Genomic DNA, 26,909 nt, shown 5'->3' with positions numbered 1-26,909 from the left:
CTGTAGGGTGACCAGGGCCCAGCAGGACCCACAGGCCCCAGAGGAGGTCCAGGTGTGGGATTACCAGGACCTAAGGTACAGGGAAGAAGCAGACTCTCATTAACTGCCTGATGAAGCGCAAACGGAGCTGCTAATCGTGATGGACGTTCAGCTGTTTAGTGCTTTGATTGCATGGAAATGCCTCATCATAGACGTATAATCACTGCATGCTTGCGGGCACAAATATGCAGATTAGAAAAATGTGAACCTGTCAATCAAAACGCTCACACGGGCGCCTTGATGATGTGAGCACGATGAGATACGTTTTAGTTTCCATCGAAAAGTGAAGTAGCGATACTCTTTTATGTCAAATCAAAACACATGTTGACACATTCAAATAGCACTCTTGAGTTATTTTACCTTTTAAAATAAAGACATTAATATTAGTAATATTTTTTATTCATAACAATTCTGAACCGATTCAAAATCGGAATCGATTTTAAAAAATACTTTTTTTATGCCAATTTTCACCCTTAAAAAAACTAACATTGGTTGGGGACCACTGGTGTAGACCACTACCGCTGAGCGCCGTTTCCCTCCCTTGCCTCTGATCACTGATCAGGAGACTCACCCGCTGCTGAGCACTAATTAGAGAAGTTTATATAAGCCAGCCTCACTCCTCGGTGGGCTCTGGATTATTCTGTTACACCTCGGCAATGTAGAGTTGTACGCAACCTCGAGATGCAGAGACTTGAGACAACGTGCAATGTAAGAAGGTGTGATTCTAAAAGACAAAAAAGGAATCGTGCAGCACGGGAGTGCACTAGAAGCACACTGGGCAGGTGGGCATGCAGTGAGCAAATGAAACGCCAATTTTTAGCATTAATGCAACACTTTAGGAATCAATTTAAGAATCGAAGACACTCTTACCTGCCCTTCCGCTCGAGTCTCCACAATGCCGAAACGTAACAGAATGATCTAGCTCCCACTAATGAGTGAGGCTGGCTCATAAAACTCTCTGGTCAGGGATCAGAAATAGGCGAGTCTCCTGATTATTAATCAGAGGCGAGGGAGGGAAACGGTGCTCAGCAGTCCTGGTCATGTCACTGCAGGATGACACACACAGGAAGTGGAAACCGAAATAGGAGCGCTCAACCGGAAATGAACCCAGAAGACAGGAAATACACTCAAAAATGTAGACTAGACATGACCTGAGCCACAGGTGGTGACAGAAAATACACTTTAGATAAAACCAAGGTAATTTTCATCTACTGCATAAAAATACCCTTATCAAAGCACGAGATTAAAATAACATCTAAAAGCAGAACATGAGTTTGTGTTTGTTTGACAATTTAGGGAAATCAGGGATTCTCAGGTGTTCCAGGACCACCTGGTGAGAGAGGCACGGGAGTGCAAGGACCAAAAGTAAGTGTGGTAACTTTGTACCACAAACTCACACAACAAATACATCCCAAAGGGTAACTTTTAGACAAAACATTTGATACATCATTATGATGCTCTTAGGGGGATGTGGGAGCCCAGGGTCCACCAGGCATTCCCGGTCAGCCAGGAGAGGATGGGGTCGCAGGGCAAAAGGTATCAAAATTTACAGTATGCAGTATTAAAGGTATTTAACAAATATTTTGAAGTTACTTTGGTTCCGTTCATTTTTGAATGTCAGGGTGACATCGGATTCCCAGGGCCCAGGGGTCCAGACGGTAGTCCCGGTACAGGCGCCCCTGGAGTAAAAGTGAAGATTTTCACACTGTTTTTTAATCATCATTATGATTTTAATAGCATGAGCAAACATAGCATTGTGTTTTGTCAGGGGGACAGAGGGGACAGGGGGACCAGAGGTCAGCCAGGTGCTGTTGGTCCTGCGGGACCAGTGGGACCAAAGGTAAGGGTTTTCGAGGCCATCATCGTTGTGCAACTTGGTCAAGTTGCGGTACATCGATCTGCTTTGATGTTGTGAATAGAAACTTTGACTTCCTACTTTTCTGGAATGAAGCCCAATTAGTGGTTTATGTTTAGGGGGATCCTGGATTTATCGGGCCACCCGGTGCTCCGGGACAACTAGGGAGGGGTATTCCTGGTGCCAAGGTAAGAACATGCGGTGCAACCCCGTTTGTTTCATCGCATCATCCAATCTTGCTGTCCCTCTAGGGAGATCCCGGTCCGCAAGGTTCCGCTGGAGCTGTGGGTGAGCCAGGCCGGGGTATAACTGGACCCAAGGTGGCTTCAAGCTCTTATTACGTTCAATAATCTATGATGACAAGGTTCTGACAGTGTGGTCCGTTTTTAAAGGGTGACAGAGGGTTTCCAGGACCTGCAGGGTTGTCTGGAGGTAAAGGAGAAGGCAGTCCAGGCCTTCCAGTGAGTACCAATGTACTTTATCAGTGTCCAGCCTTTGCTGGTCCTTGTTATCATCCTTTTGCCGTAGGGTCTTCCAGGACCTCCTGGCTTGACGGGCGAGCCTGGACCAGATGGAGTAGGCCTACCAGGACCAAAGGTAAAGAAGAGGTAGAAAAAAAATGATGAGTGGATGATAACTATCTTCATTTCATCCAGGGAGACAGAGGCCTATCTGGAACTCCTGGACCTGGAGGGCCACCAGGAATTGGACATCTTGGGCCAAAGGTAGTCTTTTAAATTGTGATTATCATGCATTGAAGCCTTAAAGATACGGATTTCTGTTGAAAGACAAGCTTTTAAATTTTTCGTACAGGGTTCCATTGGCGCAATAGGCCCTCCTGGTCCACAGGGCCCCCCAGGTGAGGGTATCCAAGGACAAAAGGTAAAGCTGCCACACGAAAACTGCATGATCCACTTTGCAAGAGTGCAGACTCCAGAATGTTGTGAATTTCTTTTCAGGGAGAACCTGGATTCCAGGGGATTCCTGGCCCGAGAGGTCCTTCTGGGCTCGGACTCCAGGGGGACAAGGTGCCACGGTCTTACTGATAATCCTTCAACCAAAGTCCTTGAGAAATACTTAAAAATACCTATGCCATCTTGACTCTGTGGTTTAAGACTGATTAGATGGATTCTACTCTGCTCTTGCAGGGGGACCGAGGCTTCAGTGGTGAGAGAGGAAAAAAGGGAGACAGTGGGCCTGCTGGAGAACCAGGAGCCACCGGACCTTTGGTACTGGATTTTGTTTTAAAACAAGTATTGAATGGGTAAATAAATGGAGATGGGATTAGACAGGTTTGACTCTACAAACCTAGGATGTACTGTGCGAATGATGGTTGAGGACTCAACCTGAATGCATCCTCTCATGGTCTGTCTGTTTTGAATCACAGGGACAAGTGGGACAAAAAGGTGAACCTGGAATTACGGTAAGTCAAAAAATGTCAAAGTTAAAGCTCAACGTGATTTTTTAATACTTGGCTTTGCAACTCAGTCCTGAGAACCTTTCTTTGCTGCCTTTCACAGAGGGAAGAAATCATCAAAATCGTCAGATCAATATGCAGTAAGTCGGTAACACTTAGACGTAGTTTCTACTTTTGTTCCATGATTAAAGTCCTGGTGACTATCTCATGTCCCAGATTGCGGGGTGACATGCCGCCAAAGCCCCTTGGAGCTGGTCTTTGTGATTGACAGCTCCGAGAGCGTGGGCCCAGACAACTTCAATGTCATCAAAGACTTTGTGAGTGCCGTCGTAGACCGGGCTTCCGTGGGCAGGGGCACCACACGGGCAGGCGTGGTGCTCTACAGCCACATCAACACGGTGGTGGTCAGCCTCAACCAGGAGGCCTCCCTGGACGAGGTCAAGTCCGCGGTGCGCTCCATGACTTATTTGGGCGAGGGGACTTTCACCGGCAGCGCCATCCATCGGGCCAACCATCTTTTCAGAGCGGCTAGGGTCGGCGTGAGGAAGGTGGCCGTTGTCATCACAGACGGCCAGGCCGACAAGAGGGACTCGGTCAGTCTGGAGAGCGCAGTGAGGGAAGCCCGGGCAAGTAACATCGAGATGTTTGTGATCGGTGTGGTCAACAACAGCGACCCGCTGTTTGTGGAGTTCAAGAAGGAACTGGACCTCATGGCTTCGGAACCAGACGGAGACCACGTGTACCTCATCAACGACTTCAAAACACTGCCAGGTGACAATGGCCAGATCTTATGAAGCGAAAAAACACGGACTAGAATAGCAAGTAGATGAAAAAAAATAGCTCTACAGATCCTGAAAATCTTAGAAACAACCATTATCTGCTAACACCCAAAATCTCTAGTGTAGTTAGGAGTCACTATCTTACGGAGCGCTAAAGTGCTAACTTACCTTGTCTGCTATATGTTGGCATTAGCTTACATGTGATAATGATGACATTATTTTTTAATGTGGTTAATCTTGATCCAGATTGGATAAACAACTGAATGCTTCCTTGAATGTTTAGTTCAATCGTAGGTTAGCAGCTAGCAGCAGGCGGGTGTCTGCTATTTTGAAGTATAACCAAGTTAGCATCATTAGTGACGGTGATTAATTGTTCCAGCCCTCGAGAAGAATCTGTTGAGCCGAATCTGTGAGGACGGTCAAGGAGTCTCCTTCCAGCCAGTTCCCTCTCATCCCGAAAGAGAACCCACTGCGCCGCAGAGACCAAAAACAGACGACAGAACCTCGTCGGAACCCCAAAGACTGCCGTTCTTCGACAGGGAACCTTTTAGACCGGGAACGAACGTCGAGCCGAAGCACCCCGTCACGGCTGGAGTCAACGGGCCGATGGCACCCACCATGAAGACCCCACGGGGGTCCCGTCCACCCATGACTACTGCATCCCCACGTGAGTTTGTCCGAAAAGAAGCCCGATGATGACATGTTGAAATGTTAAAACTAAACAACATCTTACCTCCACGGCAGAGCGCTGCAGTCAGCCTCTGGACCCGGGGCCGTGCCGGGACTACGTGGTGAGGTGGTACTATGACGCCACGGCCAACTCCTGCGCTCAGTTCTGGTTTGGAGGCTGTCAAGGTAACACCAACCAATTTGACAGCAAAAAGAGCTGTAAGGAAGCCTGCGTGCAAGTCTAACAGGAACTATCATGGTACTGTCCTTTAACACCCACTTTTACCAAGTCTGACTTTAATGTGAACACAATGTTTAACAATGTATTCCAACGTTAAAAACGTATTTTTGTCATCTACTCACGATCATTTCATTGATAACCACTAACTGTTCAGTAAAGCCGATCATGTTGTACTATTGTTTTTTTTTACTTTATATTTTTTTAAATCTCAATTTCAATAAAGTGTAATGTCATTGAAGAATAAAGCTATTTTTGAACTATTGCTGTTGCATTGAACTCACTTATTACATTTTTTTTTTTAAAGAGTATGCGAAAATAACGTAGTTCTGGCTGCATATCAATTACTTACTCCTTGTTATCCATGTCACATGTGTCAAAAGCAAGTACATTATCATTTCTTACCAAATATATTTGTTTTTTCAATATTGACAGGAAACAAACTTGTATGCTGGACGCAATTACATATTTTCAAACTTGAATATTATTCAGTAATGCTACAAAAATGTATAAAAATTTGTTAAAGGAGTCATATTATATGTAGTGTTTTCTACATTAAAAATGCTTGCTTGTGGTCTATATAACATGTAATGGTGGTTCTTCTTTTTATAAGTCAGAACTATACTCTACTAGAAGCTATAGCAGGGGTGCCCATACTTATTCAGCAGTTATTTATCAAATGACCCTATATATATATATATATATATATATATATATATATATATATATATATATATATATATATATATATATACACACACACACAGTATATACATATATATATATATATATATACATATACATGCCTGATTGTAGCTGAGATAGGCGCCAGCACCCCCCGCGAGACCAAAAGGGAATAAGCGGTAGAAAATGGATGGATGGATATGTATATTTATACATATACATACATACATACATATTTACACATACATGATACATCTCATAATATACCTCATAAAAAAAAGGTAAATTGTTTTACTTGTATAGTGCTTTTCTACCCTTTTTTAAGGAGCCCAAAGTGCTTTGACAGTATTTCCACATTCACACACTGATGGCGGGAGCGGCCATGCAAGGCCCTAACCAGGGCCCATCAGGAGCAAGGGTGAACTTTCTTGCCCAAGGACACAATGGACGTGACTACGGTGGGAAGAAGGTGGGGATTGAACCAGTAACCCTGAGATTGCTGGCACGGCTACTCTCCCAACTTCGATATATATATATATATATATATATATGTATACACACATTCATATATATCATATACCTCATACACATATACGTGATGCACCTCATATATATATATATATATATATATATATATATATATATACATACACACACACACACACACATATATAGGTATATATATAAAGATATTTATTTATTTATATATATATATATATATATATATATATATATACACACACATATATACAAAACCAAACCCATTGAAGTTGTTGAAGTTGGCAAGTTGTGTAATTAGTAATTAAAAACAGAATACATCCATCCATCAATTTTCTACTGCTTATCCCTTTTGGGGTCGCGGGGGGTTCTGGAGCCTAGCTCAGCTGCATTCGGGCGGAAGGCAGGGTACACCCCGGACAAGTCGCCCCTCCTCGCAGGGCAAACACAGATAGACAGACAACATTCACACTCACATTCACACACTAGGGCCAATTTAGTGTTGCCAATCAACCTATCCCCAGTGCATGTCTTTGGAGGTGGGAGGAAGCCGGAGTACCCGGACGGAACCCACGCAGGCACGGGGAGAACATGCAAACTCCACACAGAAAGATCCTGAGCGCAGGATCGAACCCAGGACCTTCATATTGTGAAGCGGACGCACAAACCCCTCTATATTCAATTGAATAAACTGCAAAGACAATACATTTAATTTTCAAACGGAGAAACTAAATTTTTTTTTGCAAATAATCATTAACTTGGCAACAACACATTGCAAAAAAGTTGGCACAGGGCCATTTTTTCCACTGTGTGACATTGTTTAAGAACAACATTTCTCAACCAGCTATTGCAAGGAATTTAGGGATTTCAACATCTACGGTCTGTAATATCATCAAAAGGTTCAGAGAATCTAGAGAAATCACTGCATGTAAGCAGCAAGGCCGAAAACCAACATTGAATGCCCACGAACTTCGATCCTTCAGGCGGTAGTGCATCAAAAAGCGACATCAGCGTTTAAAGGATATCACCACATCGGTTTAGGAACACTTCAGAAAATCACTGTCAGTAACTACAGTTCGTTGCTACATCTGTAGGTGCAAGTTAAAACTCTACTATGCAAAGCTAAAGCCATCCATCAACAGCACCCAGACACGCCGCCGACTTCGCCGGGTCTGAGCTCATCTAAGATGGACTGATGCAAAGTGGAAAAGTGTTCTGTGGTCTGACGAGTCCACATTTCAAATGGTTTCTGGAAAGTGTGGACGTCGTGTCCTCAGGAACAAAGAGGAAAAGAACAATCCGGACTGTTAAAGGCGAAAAGTTGAAAAGCCAGCATCTATAATGGTATGGGGGTGTTTTAGTGCCCAAAGCATGGGTGACTTACACATCTGTGAAGGCACCATTACTGCTATAAAGTACATACAGATTTTGAAACAAAATATTTTGCCATCCAAGCAAAGTTATCATGGACGCCCCTACTTATGCCAAGCCATGTGTTACAACAGCGTGGCTTAGCAGTAAAAGAGTGCGGATACTAAACTGGCCTGGCTGTAGTCCAGACCTGTCTCCCATTGAAAACGTGTGGCGCATTATGAAGTCTAAAATACCACAACTTAAGCTGTACATCAAGCAAGAATGGGAAAGAATTCCACCTGAGAAGCTTCAAAAATTGGTCTCCTCAGTTCCCAAACATTTACTGAGTGTTGTCAAACGGAAAGGCCATGTAACACAGTGGTAAAAATGCAGATGTGCCAACTTTTGTGCAATAAGTTGCTGCCGTTAAATTCTAAGTTAATGATTATTAGCAAAAAAATAAGTTTCTCAGTTCCAACATTAAATATCTTATATTTGCAGTCTATTCTAATGAATATCAGTTGAAAAGGATTTGCAAATCTTTGTATTCTGTTTTTTTTACACAAAGTGCCAACTTCACTGGTTTTGTATGTAAATGTATACACGTATATACAGTATGTGTATACACATTTGTATACTCCTTTCCTTCGCGTAATATACTCTAGCGAGTACAAGATATCTCCTCTCCATAAAAAGCCCGAAGAGAGGCTCCTTGAAGCAAAGATGGTTGTCACAATCTTTGGAGAAAGTGATGAGTGCAAACAGTGTGAAAAATACACGTTTAATCAAGTATCATTTGTAAAAGACTAGAAAAAAGGACATGATGATGTAACCTGGCTGCTGACACGGGTCTGGATTCTTCCCGCCAAACAAGCCAAAGTAGACCACTGTGTTGGATTCAAAGCCACTCAGCTCCAACTGAAAAGTCCAACAAACGAAAAAGTTTTTGTTGCCAAACTCTCCTGGAGCTGTTTTAACTGGACACTAACATTTTGTGTAAGAGATCATGTTATTGACACACTGCAGTCTTCTCGTTAATCATATGGATTGTCATTCAAATATTACCTTTATGTACACCTTGCTTTATGGATAAAAAAAAAATCGTACTTTTTAGAATGATAAATATTGCTTTCTGAAAACAACTAATGTTTTATAAAAATTTTATAATAATCTAATAAAAATTCCATTCTCGAATAAAAAACATACTGTTTTCTAAAATAACTTTCTGGGTTTAAAAAAAAATATATATAGCGAGAATAATAAACCTCTCTTTCTGAAAAAAATTCATCCATTCATCCATTTTCTACCGCTTGAGCCTCTCTGGTTTGCAGGGGTGCTGGAGCCTATACCAGCTGCATCAAAACAAATCCTGCTTTCTGAAATAATAAATATTGCTTTCTGGAATACAAATGAAAATACTGTTTTCTGGAATGAATTTCTGGATTTAAAAAAAAGCTTCCATTTAAGAATAATAAATATTGCTTTCTGAAAACAAATCTTAATATCTGAAATAACTTTCTGGATGAAAAGACATCTTCCTTAAATAGAATAGTCATTGTTGCTGTTTGAAAACAAATCTTGCTTTGTGAAATACTAAATCTTGCTTTCTGGAATATAAAATATTGTTTTCTGGAATAACTTTCAGGATTAAAAAAAAAAATCTTCCATTAAAGAATAATAAATATTGCTTTCTGAAAACAAATCTTAATTTGTAAAATAATAAATACTGCTTTCTGGAATAGCGTTATGGATTAAAAAAAGCTTCCTTTTTAGAATAATTGTTGCTGTCTGAAAACAAATCTTGTTTTAGTGAAATAATAAATCTTGCTTCCTCCTGGAGGAACTAAATATTCCTTTTTAGAATAATAAATATTGCTTTCTGAAAACAAATCTTGTTTTGTGAAATACTAAATTTTGCTTTCTGGAATATAAAATACTGTTTTCTGGACTAACTTTCTGGATTAAAAAAAAATCTTCTATTTAAGAATAATAAATATTGCTGTCTGAAAATAAATCTTACTTTGTGAAATAATACATTTTGCTTTCTGGAATAACTTTCTGGATAAACAAAATCTTCCTTTTTAAAATAATAAATATTTATTTCTAAAAACAAATCTTACTTTGCCGAATACTAAATCCTACTTTGTGGAATAAAAAAATATGCAGTTTTCTGGAATAACTTTCTGGATAAAAAAAAAAAAATCCTTTTAGAATAAATCTTGCTTTGTGAAATACTAAATCTTGCTTTCTGGAATATAAAATATTGTTTTCTGGAATTACTTTTCAGGATTTAAAAAAAAATCTTCCATTTAAGAATAATAAATATTGCTTTCTGAAAACAAATCTTACTTTGTAAAATAATAAATATTGCTTTCTGGAATAGCGTTCTGGATAAAAAAGTTTCCATTTCAGAATAATAATTGTTGCTGTCTGAAAACAAATCTTGTTTTAGTGAAATAATAAATCTTGCTTTCTGGAGTAAATTCCTGGATAAACAAAATCTTCCTTTTTAGAATAATAAATATTGCTTACTGAAAACAAATCTTGTTTTGTGAAATACTAAATCTTGCTTTCTGGAATATAAAATATTGTTTTCTGGAATAACTTTCTGGATTCTAAAAAAATCTTTCATTTAAGAATAATAATTATTGCTGTCTGAAAACAAATCTTACTTTGTGAAATAATAGATCTTGCTTTCTGGAATAACTTTCTGGATGAACAAAATCTTCCTTTTTAAAATAATAAATATTTATTTCTAAAAACAAATCTTGCTTTGCCGAATACTAAATCCTACTTGGTGGAATAAAAAAATAGGCAATTTTCTGGAATAACTTTCTGGAAGAAAAAAAATCCTTTCTAGAATAATAAATCTTGCTTTGTGGAATACTAAATCTTGCTTTCTGGAATATAAAATATTGATTTCTGGAATTAATTTCTGGATTTAAAAAAATCTTACTTTTTAAAATAATAAATCTTGATTTCTGAAAACAAATCTTGTTTTGTGAAATAATAAATATTTCTTCCTGAAATGATATATCTTGCTTTCTGGAATATAAAATTGTGTTTTCTGGAATAACTTTCTGGATTTAAAAAAAATCTTCCATTTAAGAATAATAAATATTGCTGTCTGAAAACAAATCTTACTTTGTGAAATAATACATCTTGCTTTCTGGAATAACTTTCTGGATAAACAAAATCTTCCTTTTTAAAATAATAAATATTTATTTCTAAAAACAAATCTGGCTTTGCCGAATACTAAATCCTACTTTGTGGAATAAAAAAATATGCAGTTTTCTGGAACAACTTTCTGGATAAAAAAAAAATCCTTTCTAGAATAATAAATCTTGCTTTGTGGAATACTAAATCTTGCTTTCTGGAATATAAAATATTGATTTCTGGAATAACTTTCCGGATTTTAAAAAATCTTACTTTTAAATCTTGATTTCTGAAAACAAATCTTGCTTTGTGAAATAATTAATCTTTCTTCCTGAAATGATAAATCCTGCTTTCTGGAATAACTTATTGGATTTTAAAAAATCTTCCTTTCTAAAATAATAGATTTTAATTTCTGAAAATCAATTGAGCTTTGTGTAATAATAAATCTTGCTTTCTGGAATAATACATTTTATCTATAGAATTATAAATCTTGCTTTATGGAAAAAATAAATCTGGCTTCACGGAATTAAAAAAAATATTGCTTTCTGAAATAACTTTCTGGATTTTAAAGAAGTATTTCTTTCTGGAGTATAAAAAATGTATTCCTTTCTGGAATAATACATCTTGCTTTCTACACCTATAAATACCCGGTATTTATTTGTAAATGTTTTAAATGGTTATAAATAACAACAATAATCAACTATCTAACATTTAAAAAACAAACACCAGTGGTGTGGAGCACTCAAATAAATAATACAAACAAAATTGTTCTTAATATCTTTTCAATACGGTGGTAATGTGATGCCATCATGTCATTTGCAATTAAATTAAATCTTTCTATTTTTATTCATTATTAGTACTGACATCTCCTTACTTTATTTATTCCTACAATGTGCCACAAGTTCATAAGAAACAGTGTCCCACAAATAGCTACATTTTGAACACCAGCGTTTGACTTATTCCACCATGAAGGTTGTTGCCAAGTGATGGAGTGTCTACAAACGGTGTCTTTTCAGCAGGTATGGAAGTGATAAAGATTGGCTGGTGACTTTGTGGAGGTTATCTGCAGGCGTCGTTGCACACGGGAGATGCGGACCGGCCCACCTTGAAGACATTTTTATGAGTCCTACCAAACAAGGGCCACTGGGCTTCTGGACCATATGTCACTCTACGGTGTTTTCTGGAATTCCATGTGGGTAGAAGAAGTATAACAGGCCCAATTCACTCTTACAACAACAACTTCAACGAGCTTTTAACGCCTGTCATTTTTATTACAGGGGAATTAACACGGGTTAGGTAAATTTGGCTTTGAAAATGTGAGCAACAATATATTAAGTGCTCAGGCTGTGAATCTTTGGGCACCACAATAAATCGATTTGATTCTTGGGGCTAACAATTTGATTCAGAATCAATTCTCAATTCAAAATTAATACTTTTTTTTTGACATTGGATGCCAGTTTTATGATAACTACATTCCTCTATAAAAAAAGATAACAGCTCTGATAAATGTCGATATTACTAATAAGAAAACTGTTTTTGTTCCATAAAAATCTACTCAAACATTTAATAAAGTCTAATACAAAAAAGGCAATAATCAATCAGAGAAGTTTCCAACACTTCTCTTTTCTACAGTAAATTTGTCCAGCAGATATGATCAACTACATCAGGGGCCCCCAAATTACGTCCAAAATCCGGCCCGTAAAAAGTTCCAAGTTAAAAAATAAAAAATAAATAAAATTGTATTATTATTTTTGAAAATCTGTCTTTTCTAATTCATTTACTACCACTTGTTACTCTTGGTGTCTGCTAGCCGCTCAGGCAAAACATATTGTCTAAAAAAAATTTCATTGATAACATGAGATCAAGTGCACACTCCTTCAATCAATTAGTGCGCGAGGAATATATATATATATATGTATGTACATACATATATACACACAGCCCGCCCCCCCAGCCAAATTGTTTTAACCCAATGCGGCCCCCGAGTTAAAACGTTTGGGGACCCCTGATCTACATTAAAAATATGATTTGCCTGGCTGTACAGGACATATAAAAAAACAAAATTAAATAATAATATAATTATATATATATATATATATATATATATATTAGGGGTGTGGGAAAAATCGATTCGAATACGAATCGAATCGTTTACGTTGTGCAATTCAGAATCGATTCTCTGTTTTTTTTTAATAAATCCAACAAACCACTACACAGCAATACCATAACAATGCAATCCAATTCCAAAACCAAACCTGACCCAGCAACACTCAGAACTGCAATAAACAGAGCAATTGAGAGGAGACACAAACACGACACAGAACAAACCAAAAAGTAATGAAACAAAAATAAATATCATCAACGACAGTATCAATATTAATTATAATTTCAGCAGAGCAGTGATTAAAAATCCCTCACTGACATTATCATTAGACATTTATAAAAAATAATAAAAAAGAACAATAGTGTCACAGTGGCTTACACTTGCATCGCATCTCATAAGCTAGACAACACACTGTGTCCAATGTTTTCACAAAGAGAAAATAAGTCATATTTTTGGTTTGTTTAATAGTTAAAACAAATTTACATTATTGCAATCAGTTGATAAAACATTGTCCTTTACAATTAAAAAAGTTTTTCTTTAAAAAATCTACTACTCTGCTGGCATGTCAGCAGACTAGGGTAGATTCTGCTGGAATCTTATGTATTGAATGAATACAGAATCGTTTTGAATCGGAAAAATATCGTTTTTGAATCGAGAATCGAATCTAAAAAAAATCGATATATTATCGAATCGTGACCCCAAGAATCGATATTGAATCAAATTGTGGGACACCCAAAGATTCACAGCCCTAATATATAAATATATATATATATATATATATATATATATATATATATATATACATATATATATATATATATATGTATATGTATGTATGACTGTATGATCAGTGTCAGAGCTTGGTCCGCATTGCTGGCAGTAAGTCGGACACGTTTCCAGTGACGGTTTGACTCCGCCAAGGCTGTCCTTTGTCACCGATTCTGTTCATAACTTTTATGGACAGAATTTCTAGGCGCAGCCAAGGCGTTGAGGGGATCCGGTTTGGTGGCCACGGGATTAGGTCTTTGCTTTTTGCAGATGATGTAGTCCTGATGGCTTCATCTGGCCGGGATCTTCAGCTCTCACTGGATCGGTTCGCAGCCGAGTGTGAAGCGACCGGAATGAGAATTAGCACCTCCAAGTCCGAGTCCATGGTTCTCGCCCGGAAAAGGGTGGAGTGCCATTTCCGGGTTGGGGAGGAGACCCTGCCCTAAGTGGAGGAGTTCAAGTACCTAGGAGTCTTGTTCACGAGTGGGGGAAGAGTGGATCGTGAGATCGACAGGCAGATCGGTGCGGCGTCTTCAGTAATGCGGACGTTGTATCGATCCGTTGTGGTGAAGAAAGAGCTGAGCTGGAGGGCAAAGCTCTCAATTTACCGGTCGATCTACGTTCCCATCCTCACCTATGGTCATGAGCTTTGGGTCATGACCGAAAGGATAAGATCACAGGTACAAGCGGCCGAAAAGAGTTTCCTCTGCCGGGTGGCGGGGCTCTCCCTTAGAGATAGGGTGAGAATCTCTGCCATCCGGGAGGAACTCAACATAAAGCCGCTGCTCCTTCACATTGAGAGGAGCCAGATGAGGTGGTTCGGGCATCTGGTCAGGATGCCACCCGAACGCCTCCCTAGGGAGGTGTTTAGGGCACGTCCAGCTGGTAGGAGGCCACGGGGAAGACCCAGGACACGTTGGGAAGACTATGTCTCCCGGCTGGCCTGGGAACGCCTCGGGATCCCCCGGGAAGAGCTAGACGAAGTGGCTGGAGATAGGGAAGTCTGGGCTTCCCTGCTTAGGCTGCTGCCCCCGCGACCCGACCTCGGATAAGCGGAGGATGATGGATGGATGGATATATATATATATATATATATATATATATATATATATATATATACATATATATATATATATATATATATTTTGTTTTTCATTTGAAATTATAATTATTTTTAATCAATTTTTTTTTTTTTTTTTTTAACTCCTTAATAAATATGCAAAATTTGTTTTAGTTCTGTCGTGAAGGCGCTGACCTGCCGGGTGACGTCCACCCTCCAGGGATCGACCTGAACTCCATCGCACCAGCCGCCTCGCCCGTACAGCCAGGTGCCGTGCTCGTTGGGCACGGCGCCGTCTTTCACTCGCTCAGCGCAGCCCAGCGCCGATCCTGTTGGACAAAAAAAAAAAAAATGTAAAAACTCAATTTATTTTTGGAACTTCACAGGTGCAAAAAAATATATATATATATATATATAATATTTTTCTCACCAGCAGAGTCGAACGTGCGACTGTTGTTATGGACGCCGTTAAACAAGAAGTGATGGGAGGTGACACAAAACTCCCCGCAGCCGTTCTTGTCGCTGCCGTGTCCTGTGATGACGGCGTACAGCTCCACCTGTGGGCAAGAAGGCGCCATGAAGGAAGGGCACGCTCTTTGGCGGCTTTTAAACCGAAGCGCCGACTTCATACCTTCTTGGTGGAGGCCGGCACGGGGAACTTGATGGGCAGGTACCTCTTGTTGTAGGTACTGTTGAAAGTTCCGCCGCTATACAGTGACATCGCCGTGAAGGGGCGGAGCTTCTCCGTGCGATTGCGTGACAAATAAATTGGTAGGAAGCTTGATTATATAATAAAAGGTTGCCTTTTATGCAAACTTCTCAAAACTCCTCCATGGAGATATTACTTTTTTCTCTCGGCTCTTGGCAAAGGCGGTCGCACGCCCTCCCCTCTCTGTGCCTCTCCTGCTTGTCTCTTTTGTCTCGCCCTGTCTTGCTTAACTTTCGTGTTGCCTCTTTTTGCACTGCTCTCCAAATCTAAATAATGGCATTGATCAACTTGCCCTCTCAACCAAATCGGCAAAATCTCGGGTTCAGGGGAACCCGTCTGTCCTGTCGGAACGGTTGCTGCTGGACACACAACGGAGGATTGCTACATGCCTGGCGACTCTTTCAGTCGAGGACGTTGACGATATCAACCTTTTCGGAATCATGTTAACAGGACATCTTCGTATTGGAGTAAACGTTGCACTGTATCAAATGATTGGAGGATGGCGAGCAGAACTTTGGACCCTCAGACTTGATAACATCGACCGTCTAACCTGCAGGACGAATTTGAGGACCAGAAATAGACAGTTTTGAAATTGTAATTTGCTTTTTCTTGCTCAAACACAACTATTATAATCTTGTTTTCCCCTTGCTACAAAATGGCTAGGTCGTTGCTTCAAGATTCCCCTCAAAGGAACAAACTCCTGCCCTGTCAACATACCTGTTCCTTTGCCGCCGCTTGCAGAGCGACTCCAGTCCTACAGGCTTAACAGACACACACACCATGGACCACGGCTACATATGCACACATACATGCACCTCCATCCCATTCCTCTGCCACCGCTTCACCCTACGTGGTATGAAGGACAACGGAGCAGCGGCCCTAGTGGCTGGCAGCTTCCGGCCGGATGTCTCCCCCCTGGCTTCCTGTTGCAAGTATTGTGGTTTCTGTGTAAAATGTTTATGTGTGCTTATCGGCTATCAACTTTTTTTCTTGGCCCCAGTCTGTTCCACCTTCCCCATAAAAGCCCAGTCTGAGATTTTTTTACACATAATTTTTCGGCATCTACCTTTTCCCCACCTACCCCTTCCCTCCTGTTGCAAGTATTGTGGTTTCTGTGTAAAATGTTCATGTGTGCTTATCGGCTATCAACTTTTTTTTTTCTTTGCCCCAGTCTGTTCCACCTTCCCCATAGGAGCCCAGTCTGAGATTTTTTTTACACATCCTTTTTTCGGCGTCTACCTTTTTCCCACCTCCCCCTGGCCTCCTGTTGCAAGTATTGTGGTTTCTGTGTAAAATGTTTGTGTGTGCTTATCGGCTATCAACTTTTTTTTCTTGGCCCCAGTCTGTTCCATCTTCCCCATAGGAACCCAGTCTGAGATTTTTTTTACACATCCTTTTCTCCATCTCCCCCTGGCTTTCTGTTGCAAGTATTGTGGTTTCTGTGTAAAATGTTTGTGTGTGCTTATCGGCTATCAACTTTTTTTTCTTGGCCCCAGTCTGTTCCACCTTCCCCATAGGAACCCAGTCTGAGATTTTTTTTACACATCCTTTTTACGGCGTCTACCTTTTTTCCACCTCCCCCTGGCCTCCTGTTGCATGTATTGTGGTTTCTGTGTAAAATGTTTGTGTGTGCTTATCGGCTATCAACTTTTTTTTCTTGGCCCCAGTCTGTTCCACCTTCCCCATAGGAGCCCAGTCTGAGATTTTTTTTAACACATACTTTTCCGGCCTCTACCTTTTCCCCATCTCCCCCTGCCCTCCTCTTGTTAGTATTGTGGTTTCTGTGTAAAATGTTTATGTGTGCTTATCGGCTATCAACTTTTTTTCTTGGCCGCAGTCTGTTCCACCTTCCCCATAGGAGCCCGGTCAGATTTTTTTTACACATCCTTATCTCCATCTCCCCTTGCCTTCCTGTTGCAAGTATCGTGGTTTCTGTGTAAAATGTTTATGTGTGCTTATCGGCTATCAACTTTTTTTCTTGACCCCAGTCTGTTCCACCTTCCCCATAGGAGCCCAGTCTGAGATTATTTTTACACATCCTTTTTCCGGCGTCTACTTTTTTCCCACCTCCCCCTGGCCTCCTGTTGCAAGTATTGTGGTTTCTGTGTAAAATGTTTGTGTGTGCTTACCGGCTATCAACTTTTTTTCTTTGCCCCAGTCTGTTCCACCTTCCCCATAGGAGCCCAGTCTGAGATTATTTTTACACATCCTTTTTCCGGCGTCTACTTTTTTCCCACCTCCCCCTGGCCTCCTGTTGCAAGTATTGTGGTTTCTGTGTAAAATCTTTGTGTGTGCTTACCGGCTATCAACTTTTTTTCTTTGCCCCAGTCTGTTCCACCTTCCCCATAGGAGCCCAGTCTGAGATTTTTTTTACACATCCTTTTCTGGCCTCTACCTTTTCCCCATCTCCCCCTGCCCTCCTGTTGCAAGTATTGTGGTTTCTGTGTAAAATGTTTATGTGTGCTTATCGGCTACAACTTTTTTTCTTGGCCCCAGTCTGTTCCACCTTCCCCATAGGAGCCCAGTCTGAGATATTTTTTACACATCCTTTTCCGGCCTCTACCTTTTCTCCGTCCCCCCCTGGCTTCCTGTTGCAAATATTGTGGTTTCTGTGTAAAATGTTTATGTGTGCTTATCGGCTATCAACTTTTTTTCTTTGCCCCAGTCTGTTCCACCTTCCCCATAGAAGCCCAGTCTTAGATTTTTTTTTACACATCCTTTTTTCGGCGTCTACCTTTTCCCCACCTCCCCCTGGCTTCCTGTTGCATGTATTGTGGTTTCTGTGTAAAATGTTTGTGTGTGCTTATCGGCTATCAACTTTTTTTTCTTGGCCCCAGTCTGTTCCACTTTACCCATAGGAGCCCAGTCTGAGATTTTTTTTACACATCCATTTTTCGGTGTCTACCTTTTCCCCACCTCCTCCTGGCTTCCTGTTGCAAGTATTGTGGTTTCTGTGTAAAATGTTTATGTGTGCTTATCGGCTTTCAACTTTTTTTCTTGACCCCAGTCTGTTCCACCTTCCCCGTAGGAGCCCAGTCTGAGATTATTTTTACACATCCTTTTTCCGGCGTCTACCTTTTTCCCACCTCCCCCTGGCCTCCTGTTGCAAGTCCGGTGGTTTCTGTGTAAAACATTTGTGTGCTTATCGGCTAGCAACTTTATTTTCTTTGCCCCAGTCTGTTCCACCTTCCCCATAGCAGCCCAGTCTGAGATTTTTTTTTCACACATCCTTTCCCAGTGTCTACCTTTTTCTCCACCTCTTACGTTAGTGGCAATCCATCACCGTTCCTGTTCTGTCTACCTGTACAATGTTTGTCTAATCTTGAACGGGTTTGTGGGGAAAAGGAAATTTCGTTGTGCATACCATACAATATCATACCAATCACTTCTAACAAGGGATGGTTAACAAATTCGGTACTTTTATACCAACTGACTGAAGTCCGTTGGTACTACCAGGTACGGATTCACGTAAAATCACGTCACGTCAGTTTGCTGACCCGGCACCGGCTCAAGCACTTGGCGGGCAAACATGTGCATGCGTAGTGGACTCGCTCCAGGCCAGTATTTTTCAACCTTTTCTAAGCCGAGGCACACTTTTTTTATTGGAAAAAATCCCAAGGCACACCACCAGCAGAAAACATTAAAAAATTTAACTCAGCAGCCGACATTGACAGTAAAAAGTCGTTCTCGCAATTGTTGGATATAAATTCCAACCATAACAACCATGCATCCCTATAGCTCGTCTCAAAGTAGGTGTACTGTCACATCACGCAGTGACTTATTTTGACTTTTTTGGTGTTTTCCTGTGTGTAGTGCAGTGGTTCTCATACTTTTTTTGTCATCCCCCACTTTGGACAAGGGGGAGTTTTCAAGCCCCACCTGCCCCCATCGCCCCAACAGAACGCTAATGCCAAGCTTAATATTTTCAAATTTATTGAACATCAAGTAACATTCAAGTTGTATACATCCAAACTCAATAACATAAAATAACATCAAGTTCAATAATAAAAAAAATAACTGTGCAACTGTGGTATAACTTGCAGCAAGTTCAATAATAAATAAAATAACTTCTCTGCCAGTTTTCTTTGAAAGAAATCAAGTTGCTTATTGACGTGATTGGGGTGTGTGGTCTCGAGGTGTCTCTTTAATGTGTTGGGTCTCATGCTGTCTGCTGCTAGCGGTTTTAGACACAGAACACACAGGGGTCTCTCCTCTGTCCCCACCGCCGTTGCCGTGAATCCAAGAGCAAGATACCCTTCATCATATTTTCTTTTCGGTTGGCTTTTTGGCTGATTAAGCCCGTCAGATTTTTGTTTCTCTGCAGGCGCTGGCTCTGGTTTGACGACCTTTGAGGTGCGAGTCACAAATTTATCCATTTTGTGTAATTGTGGTCCACACATTAGCCTGCTACCCATCCGCGTGAAAGGTTGTTCCGCTTAGCCCCGCCCCCATTAGTTACTGTTGCTATGTCTGTCAAACTTTCGCTCCTACCTAGAAATTTAAAGCCTAGAGGAAAAAAAAGTAATTCACATTTATTTATATACCGGTTTCACAGACAGAATCACAAAGTGATTTACAGTGTGTATAGAAAATGAAAGCTGAGTAAAAAAAAAAAAAAATCTAAGAATATAATAAAAAAATAATAATAATAAATGAAATTTCCTCCCGTTCCTCGCGCCCCACCTGTCATGTCTCCATTCCCCACCAGTGGGGCCCGCCCCACACTTTGAGAAACGCTGGTGTAGTGTGTTAGTTCTTGCCTTGCGCTCCTATTTTGTTGTTGATTGTCATGTCATGTACGGAAGCACTTTTTGGACGCCGTCTGCTGCTCCACACGCTGTAAGTCTTTGCTGTCATCCAACATTCAGTTTTTGTTTACTTTGCAGCCAGTTCAGTTATAGTTTCGTTTTGCATAGCCCATCCCTAAGCTTCAATGCCTTTTGTTTATTTTAGGTTAAAGATTAGATACCATTTTACCTGCACGCTACCTCCCGCTGTTGTCTGCTTATTGTGATCACGACAAATCAAGTTCCTGAAGTCTACAAAGCAATTAGCTACCTGCTGCCACCTACTGATATGGAAGAGTATTACACAGTTACTATGCCAAGCTCTTGACAGCACAGACAAAATTTACTTGTTTTCAAAAAATATTTTCAACACAATAAAGTGAAATTACATAATTTCCCACGGCACACCAAACAATATTAGTGTCGCGGGTCTAGGCAATGTTGGAATTTTCCATGCCAACAAAGCGCTCAAATGTAAGGCTCGACTTATTAAAATGCACTAGCTCGTTGCCATATGCCATATGTAAATTAGCATTAGCAATTTTACATGGCGATTTCAACATCTCTAAACTTTAATGAGAAACACATCTTTGATGTAAGTTACAGTCAAACTGTTGGTGTTCAGTAAGTAGAATACTTAACAGGATAATACTTTGGAGGACTCAACAAAAGAAAAGACTGGCCCTTTCAACTTGAAGACTACTTCCTGGTTATGGCGGTTGGAAACGCACTGTAGTCCATCCACTAGTGCAGGGCTACTCACTGCAGGCCACATTTCCAGAAACCTAAGAACCAAAGGGCCAGACTTTTTCACTATTTCCTATAATACAGAGAACCACAATTTGATTTTGGTCAGCATTACTAAATTTGTACACAAGGATCACTCTTCTTTTTTAAGGACCTATTGTATTTAGTTATAAAAAAATTGTTTTTCTATTTCAATAAAATAGTTTTCCTATGTTGCCATAATCATAATCAACTAACCAGAAGTAAATTCACAAAATGATTCCATGATAATGACATTCAAAGTCAAAAGTATTGGTATCAGTATTGGCGATACCAAAATTCCCAGTGTCGCCCACCCCTACAAGGAATTGTGTTAAAGTACAAAACCCAAAAAAACAGTGAAGTTGGCACGTTGTGTAATTCCTAAATAAAAACAGAATATAATTATTTGCAAAATCTTTCAACTTATATTCAATTGAATAGACTGCAAAGACAAAATATTGAATGTTCGAACTGAGAAACTTAATTTTTTTTGCAAATAATTATTACCTTAAAATCTAATAGCAGCAATACATTGCAAAAAGGTTGGCACAGGGGCATTTTTACCACTGTGTTACATGGCCTTTCCTTTTAACAACACTCAGTAAACATTTGGGTACTGAGGAGACCAATTTTTGAAGCTTTTCAGGTGGAATTATTTCCCATTCTTGCTTGATGTACAGCTTAAGTTGTTCAACAGTACGGGGTCTCTCTTGTGGTATTTTAGGCTTCATAATGCACCACACATATTCAATGGGAGAAGGTCTGGACTACAGGCAGGCCAGTCTAGTACCGGCACTCTTTTACTATGAAGCCATGCTGTCGTAACATGTGGCCTGGCATTGTTTTTCTGAAATAAGCAGGGGTGTCCATGATAACGTTGCTTTGATAGCAACATAGTGTATGTTGCTCCAAAACCTGTATGTATCTTATAGCATTATTGGTGCTTTCCCAGATGTATAAATGACCCATGCCTTGGGCACCAATACACCCCCATACCATCACAGATACTGGCTTTTGAAATGTGCGCCTATGACCATCTGGATCATTTTTTCCCTCTTTGGTCCGGAGGACACAATGTCCACAGTTTCCAAAAACAATATAAAATGTGAAATCTGTCCATCTTAGATGAGCTCGGGCCCAGCGAAGCCGGCAGCGTTTGTGGGTGTTGTTGATAAATGGCTTTCGCTTTGCATTGTAGCGTTTCAACTTGCACTTAAAGATTTAATGACAAACTGCAGTTATTGATAGTGGTTTTTTAAGGTTTTCCTGAGCCCATGTGGTGATATCCTTTACACAGTGATGTTGCTTTTTGATTCAGTACCGCCTGAAGGTTGTAATATCATTGCTTACGTGCAGTGATTTCTCCAGATTCTCTGAACCTTTTGATGATGTTACAAACCATAGATAGTGACATCCTTAAATTCCTTGCAATAGCTCGTTGATAAATGTTGTTCTTAAACTGTTCACAATTTGCTCATGCATTTGTTGACAAAGTGGTGACCCTCGCCCCATCCTTGTTTGTGAATGACTGAGCATTTCATGGAAGCTGCTTTTATTCACGATCATGGCACCCACCTGTTCCCAATTAGCCTGTTAACCTGTGGGATGTTCCAAATAACTGTTTGATGAGCATTCCTGAACTTTCTCAGTCTTGTTTCCCACTTGTGCCAGCTTTTTTTGAAACATGTTGCAAGCATCAAATTCCAAATGAGCTAATATTTGCAAAAAATAATAAAGTTTTCTAGTTCAAATGTTAAATATCTTGTTTTTGCAGACTATTCAATTGAATTTAAGTTGAAAAGGATTTGCAAATCATTGTATTTTGTTTTTATTTACCATTTACGCAACGTGCCAACTTTACCGGTTTGGGGTTTTGTAGATTGCAGCTCATCAGAGGTCGTGAAAATTGTTACAAAATGGAGTTTGAATTCCCTCGCGTGAAAATTCATACTTGTGAGGTTGGCGGCGCTGAATCTCAGGTTGATGGAGACAATCCACGGCATCGCCCACGGGACCGTCATCATGGTGAAGGTGCACTTGTCGGCGTCCAGGATGGGAATAAGGGGGGAGACGTCCGTCTGCCAGCGGCTGATACCTGTGCAGAAAACAGCGTAAATATTTTAGAAAAACATCTTGCTTTTTGTCTTCTTCCCATTCTGGAGGGGCCCACTCTCTGTCCACCAACCAACAGACTGCACTTGGTCTAGCTCCGCCCCCTTACTTTTTTATGACTGGTTTGGTACCGAAATAAGGGATGCAAAAATTAAAAAAAAATAAAAAAGCGCTCAAAGCAACCAAAAAGCACAATAATAAACACTTGGTTACATTATAGGTCAGGGGTGTCCAAACTTTTTCCACTAAATAAAAATTGAAGGATGAGAGGGCCACATTGATACATTTTGTACACTAAAATATAATACATAATATAAGTCAATCAAATATCTGAACACAACCTCCATATCTTAGCTTTGTGTTATCAATAAAGAAGCATATTCAAGCATAAAATGGCTAAATGGACTAAAAATACTACAGTAGTACTCGCCACTAGAGGAGACCAAAACAATAAGACCGTGCTGTTCAGTATCGTGGCCCCTGATTGGCTCATGCAGCATTACTAAGATTGAGTGCAGCTGGGGTATGCTCCAGCACCCCCCGCTAACCCCAAGAGGGACTAGCGCTATAAAATGGATGGATGGATGGTACTTGACATATGCTAACTGTTAGCATGCTAACGTTTAAATTTTTAGCATTCTTACTTGTTAGCCAATTTTACACCCGAACACCTCAGAGTCATATAACATGTTACTTGACACGTTACTGTTAGCATGTTACCATACTAATATTAGCATGGTAAATTTTTCAGCCAATTTTGCAGCTGAACGCCTAAGACTAATACAATTTGGCACATGCTAACTGCTAGCATACTCATGTTAGCATGTTAATATCAGCATGCTAAATTTTTTAGCAAACTCTGCAACCAAAAGCCTCAGATTAAGACAACTTGGTACTTGACACGTGCTAACTGCTAGCATGCTCATGCTAGCATGCTAACATTAGAATGGTAATTTCTTTAGTACATTTTGCAGCCGAACAGCTCTAACTAAGATGACTTGACACAGACCAACTGCTAGCATGCTCGCGTTGGCATGGTAACATTAACGACAAGCGGGGGGGTGTATATATTTTCAAGTATTTCGTATATATATATATATATATATATATATGTATATATATATATATACACACACACATATATATATATATACATATGTATGTATATATATACATATACGTACATATATACACACATATATACTTATATATGTATATATATATATACACACATATATACTTATATATGTATATATATATATATATATATATATATATATATATATATATATATATACATATACATATATATATATATATATATATGTCAGCGATGTCTGATAATATCAGCCGATAAATGCTTTAAAATGTAATATTGGAAATTATCGGTATCGGTTTCAAAAAGTAAAATTCATTACTTTTTAAAATGCCGCTGTACGGAGTGGTACACGGACGTAGAGAGAAGTACAGAGCAGTTGCGTCTTCCAGTCATACTTGCCAACCCTCCCGATTTTTCTGAAAGACTCCCGAATTTCAGTGTGCCTGCCGAAAATCTCCTGGGGCAACCATCCTCCCGAATTTCTCCCGATTTCTACCCAGACAACAATATTGGGGGCGTGCCTTAAAGACACTGCCTTTGCGTGCCGGCCCAATCACATAATATATACGGCTTTTCACACACACAAGTGAATGCAAGGCATACTTGGTCAACAGCCATACAGGTCACACTGAGGGTGACCGTATAAACAACTTTAACACTGTTACATATATGCGCCACACTGTGAACCCACACCAAACAAGAATGACAAACACAGTTCGGGAGAACATCCGCACTGTAACACAACATAAACACAACAGAACAAATACCCAGAACTCCTTGCAACACTCACTCTTCCTGGACACTAGAATATACACCCCCAAGAAATCCCTATCCCCCCAACTCGGCTAACTGCTGGCTGCTGTGCAGTGAGACCGTATTGCTATATGAATTATATTATACATTTCCATAGTTTGGTTAGCTGAAGTATATAATGTACAGTGTATTTTGTCAACAACTGTATGTGTGTAACGTATTTCTTGTGCTGGGCAATCATAAAACAGCTGCGAAGCCGCACTGGGTGAGGCTCGCAGTAATCCCGCCTCCTGGTGGTAGAGGGCGCTAGTGATCCCAGAGATCATTCTTGCGACTATTCAGCTGCAGAAGATGTGACAACAAGCAGCAACAGTTAGCAGCGATCGTTTATTTTTTCCTCTCGCCTGGACTTTTTAACATGGAGGATTAAATATCTAAAATAAAACAGTTTTCTAAACTGGACTTTCAATCGAAGCAAGAGGTAATAATTAAAAGAAGATCTCCATCGAGACATAGAGACTTTTAAAACTGAAGAAAGATAAGGAAGAATTCTATAAACAAGTTGTCGATGCTTTGGTTCAAAAGGAGCAGCGCATGGACTTAATTTATAAGTAAAGGTAAGACCATAATAACGGACTTTTTTATTAAATGTGCTTTTTTGTGTGTTACAGTTTGTATGTGTAAAGTTAAAAGTTAAGTTAAAGTACCAATGATTGTCACACACACACTAGGTGTGGTGAAATTTGTCCTCTGCATTTGACGCATCCCCTTGATCATCCCCTTGGAGGTGAGGTGAGCAGTGAGCGGCAGCGGCGCCGCGCCCGGGAATCATTTATGGTGATTTAACCCCCAATTCCAACCCTTAATGCTGAGTGCCAAGCGGGGAAAAATGCTGGTATGAGCTTTTAAACACAACCCGTTAACTGCTGCCAATCAAATGGTGAATAAAATACTCTTTAGGGGTTCATATGTTTATAAATCTGACTGTGATGAAGTCAGTGCCTCACCAGCCATGAACCTCATATTATTATATATATATATATATATATATGTATATAAATATATACATACTGTATGTATATATATATACACACACACACACACACACACATACATACATACATACATACATACATACATACATACATACATACATACATATATATATATATATATATATATATATATATATATATATATATATATATATACATATATATATATATATAATTTGTTCATGAATGAGTACATCTGTTTGGCCACCGTGTTCAAAGGAGAAGTCTGATCTACAAAACTTGGAGGCAGCATACCCCTTCCCCTTCGAGCTGTCCTGGATGAATTGAAATTCTTTTTTCCAATCATTTTGGAACTTGCAAGCGTACTTCTTCTTCTTACTCGCCGTCGCCATGTCTCTTCTTCGTTCTTCTGCTTCGTATCTGTTATGTTTTTGGACATCACTAACTGCCATAGTTTTGAAGAAATGCATGATGGGTGTCCGGATGTCGTGTGTCAGTATATTAACGTGCCGGCTGGAATAAACACAGGCTGAGAAATAGCTCCGTGCCTGCCTACTTTATGGGTTATAGATAAACCTATGGATAACGGAGACATATATAATAGTCTCTTTTTCAGGTGAGAGAGGACGCTAAAGGCAGTGCCTTTAAGGCACGCCCCCAATTTTGTTGCCCGGGTGGAAATCGGGAGAAATTTTGGCAGGGGGACTGAAATTCAGGAGTCTCCAGGGAAAATCGGGAGGGTTGGCAAGTATGAGTATTAGCGGTGAATGCGGTGTTACATTAATATTGCCGCAAGGGCCAAGTTAAATTACACAGGGGGCAAAATTTGGCCCGCAGGCCAGATTTTGACACCCATGCTATAATATGGACTGTCTGTGAATGCAGGTTGTCGCTACAACACCGTACAGTAGCGAGCATCGCAACTTTGTTGCTATATTTAGCGAGTATATTGGAACCCTGATAGATTCTGGGGGTTTTTATACATTAAAAAAAAAAAAACACCGACATGCATCACAGCCGTCTTCTAGTTTTGCCGCACCTTCTG

At 40.0% G+C, this 26,909-nt stretch overlaps 2 protein-coding genes across 2 annotated transcripts in view; one reads left to right on the top strand and one right to left on the bottom strand.

The window, feature by feature from the left end:
* Positions 1-5,262, top strand: part of col28a1b (collagen, type XXVIII, alpha 1b) — a 52,103-nt gene extending 46,841 nt beyond the window's left edge. The window contains exons 17-34 of the mRNA XM_061915484.1: positions 7-75; positions 1,336-1,404; positions 1,504-1,575; positions 1,661-1,729; positions 1,808-1,879; positions 2,014-2,082; positions 2,146-2,214; positions 2,287-2,355; positions 2,423-2,491; positions 2,551-2,619; positions 2,708-2,776; positions 2,854-2,922; positions 3,043-3,123; positions 3,282-3,317; positions 3,415-3,451; positions 3,528-4,082; positions 4,470-4,757; positions 4,835-5,262. Coding sequence (XP_061771468.1) covers positions 7-75; positions 1,336-1,404; positions 1,504-1,575; positions 1,661-1,729; positions 1,808-1,879; positions 2,014-2,082; positions 2,146-2,214; positions 2,287-2,355; positions 2,423-2,491; positions 2,551-2,619; positions 2,708-2,776; positions 2,854-2,922; positions 3,043-3,123; positions 3,282-3,317; positions 3,415-3,451; positions 3,528-4,082; positions 4,470-4,757; positions 4,835-5,004 — 2,001 coding nt within the window. The 3' untranslated portion in view covers positions 5,005-5,262. The remainder of the gene's footprint in view (positions 1-6; positions 76-1,335; positions 1,405-1,503; positions 1,576-1,660; positions 1,730-1,807; positions 1,880-2,013; positions 2,083-2,145; positions 2,215-2,286; positions 2,356-2,422; positions 2,492-2,550; positions 2,620-2,707; positions 2,777-2,853; positions 2,923-3,042; positions 3,124-3,281; positions 3,318-3,414; positions 3,452-3,527; positions 4,083-4,469; positions 4,758-4,834) is intronic.
* A 2,922-nt stretch (positions 5,263-8,184) lies between these two features.
* The window catches only part of si:dkey-256h2.1 (uncharacterized protein LOC337520 homolog), a 41,663-nt gene continuing 22,938 nt past the window's right edge, over positions 8,185-26,909 (bottom strand). Inside the window, 7 exon segments of the mRNA XM_061915483.1 lie at positions 8,185-8,450; positions 14,816-14,949; positions 15,051-15,177; positions 15,252-15,362; positions 18,808-18,821; positions 22,836-22,979; positions 26,902-26,909. The exon segment at positions 26,902-26,909 is cut by the window's right edge and continues 163 nt beyond it. Of these exon segments, the coding sequence (XP_061771467.1) occupies positions 8,325-8,450; positions 14,816-14,949; positions 15,051-15,177; positions 15,252-15,362; positions 18,808-18,821; positions 22,836-22,979; positions 26,902-26,909 (664 nt within the window). The 3' untranslated portion in view covers positions 8,185-8,324.

Source organism: Nerophis ophidion, linkage group LG11 (assembly GCF_033978795.1).
Source record: "Nerophis ophidion isolate RoL-2023_Sa linkage group LG11, RoL_Noph_v1.0, whole genome shotgun sequence".
Lineage (NCBI taxonomy): Eukaryota > Metazoa > Chordata > Actinopteri > Syngnathiformes > Syngnathidae > Nerophis > Nerophis ophidion.
Note: the sequence above shows the minus strand (reverse complement) of the source record. Positions and strands in the feature narration are given on the sequence as shown.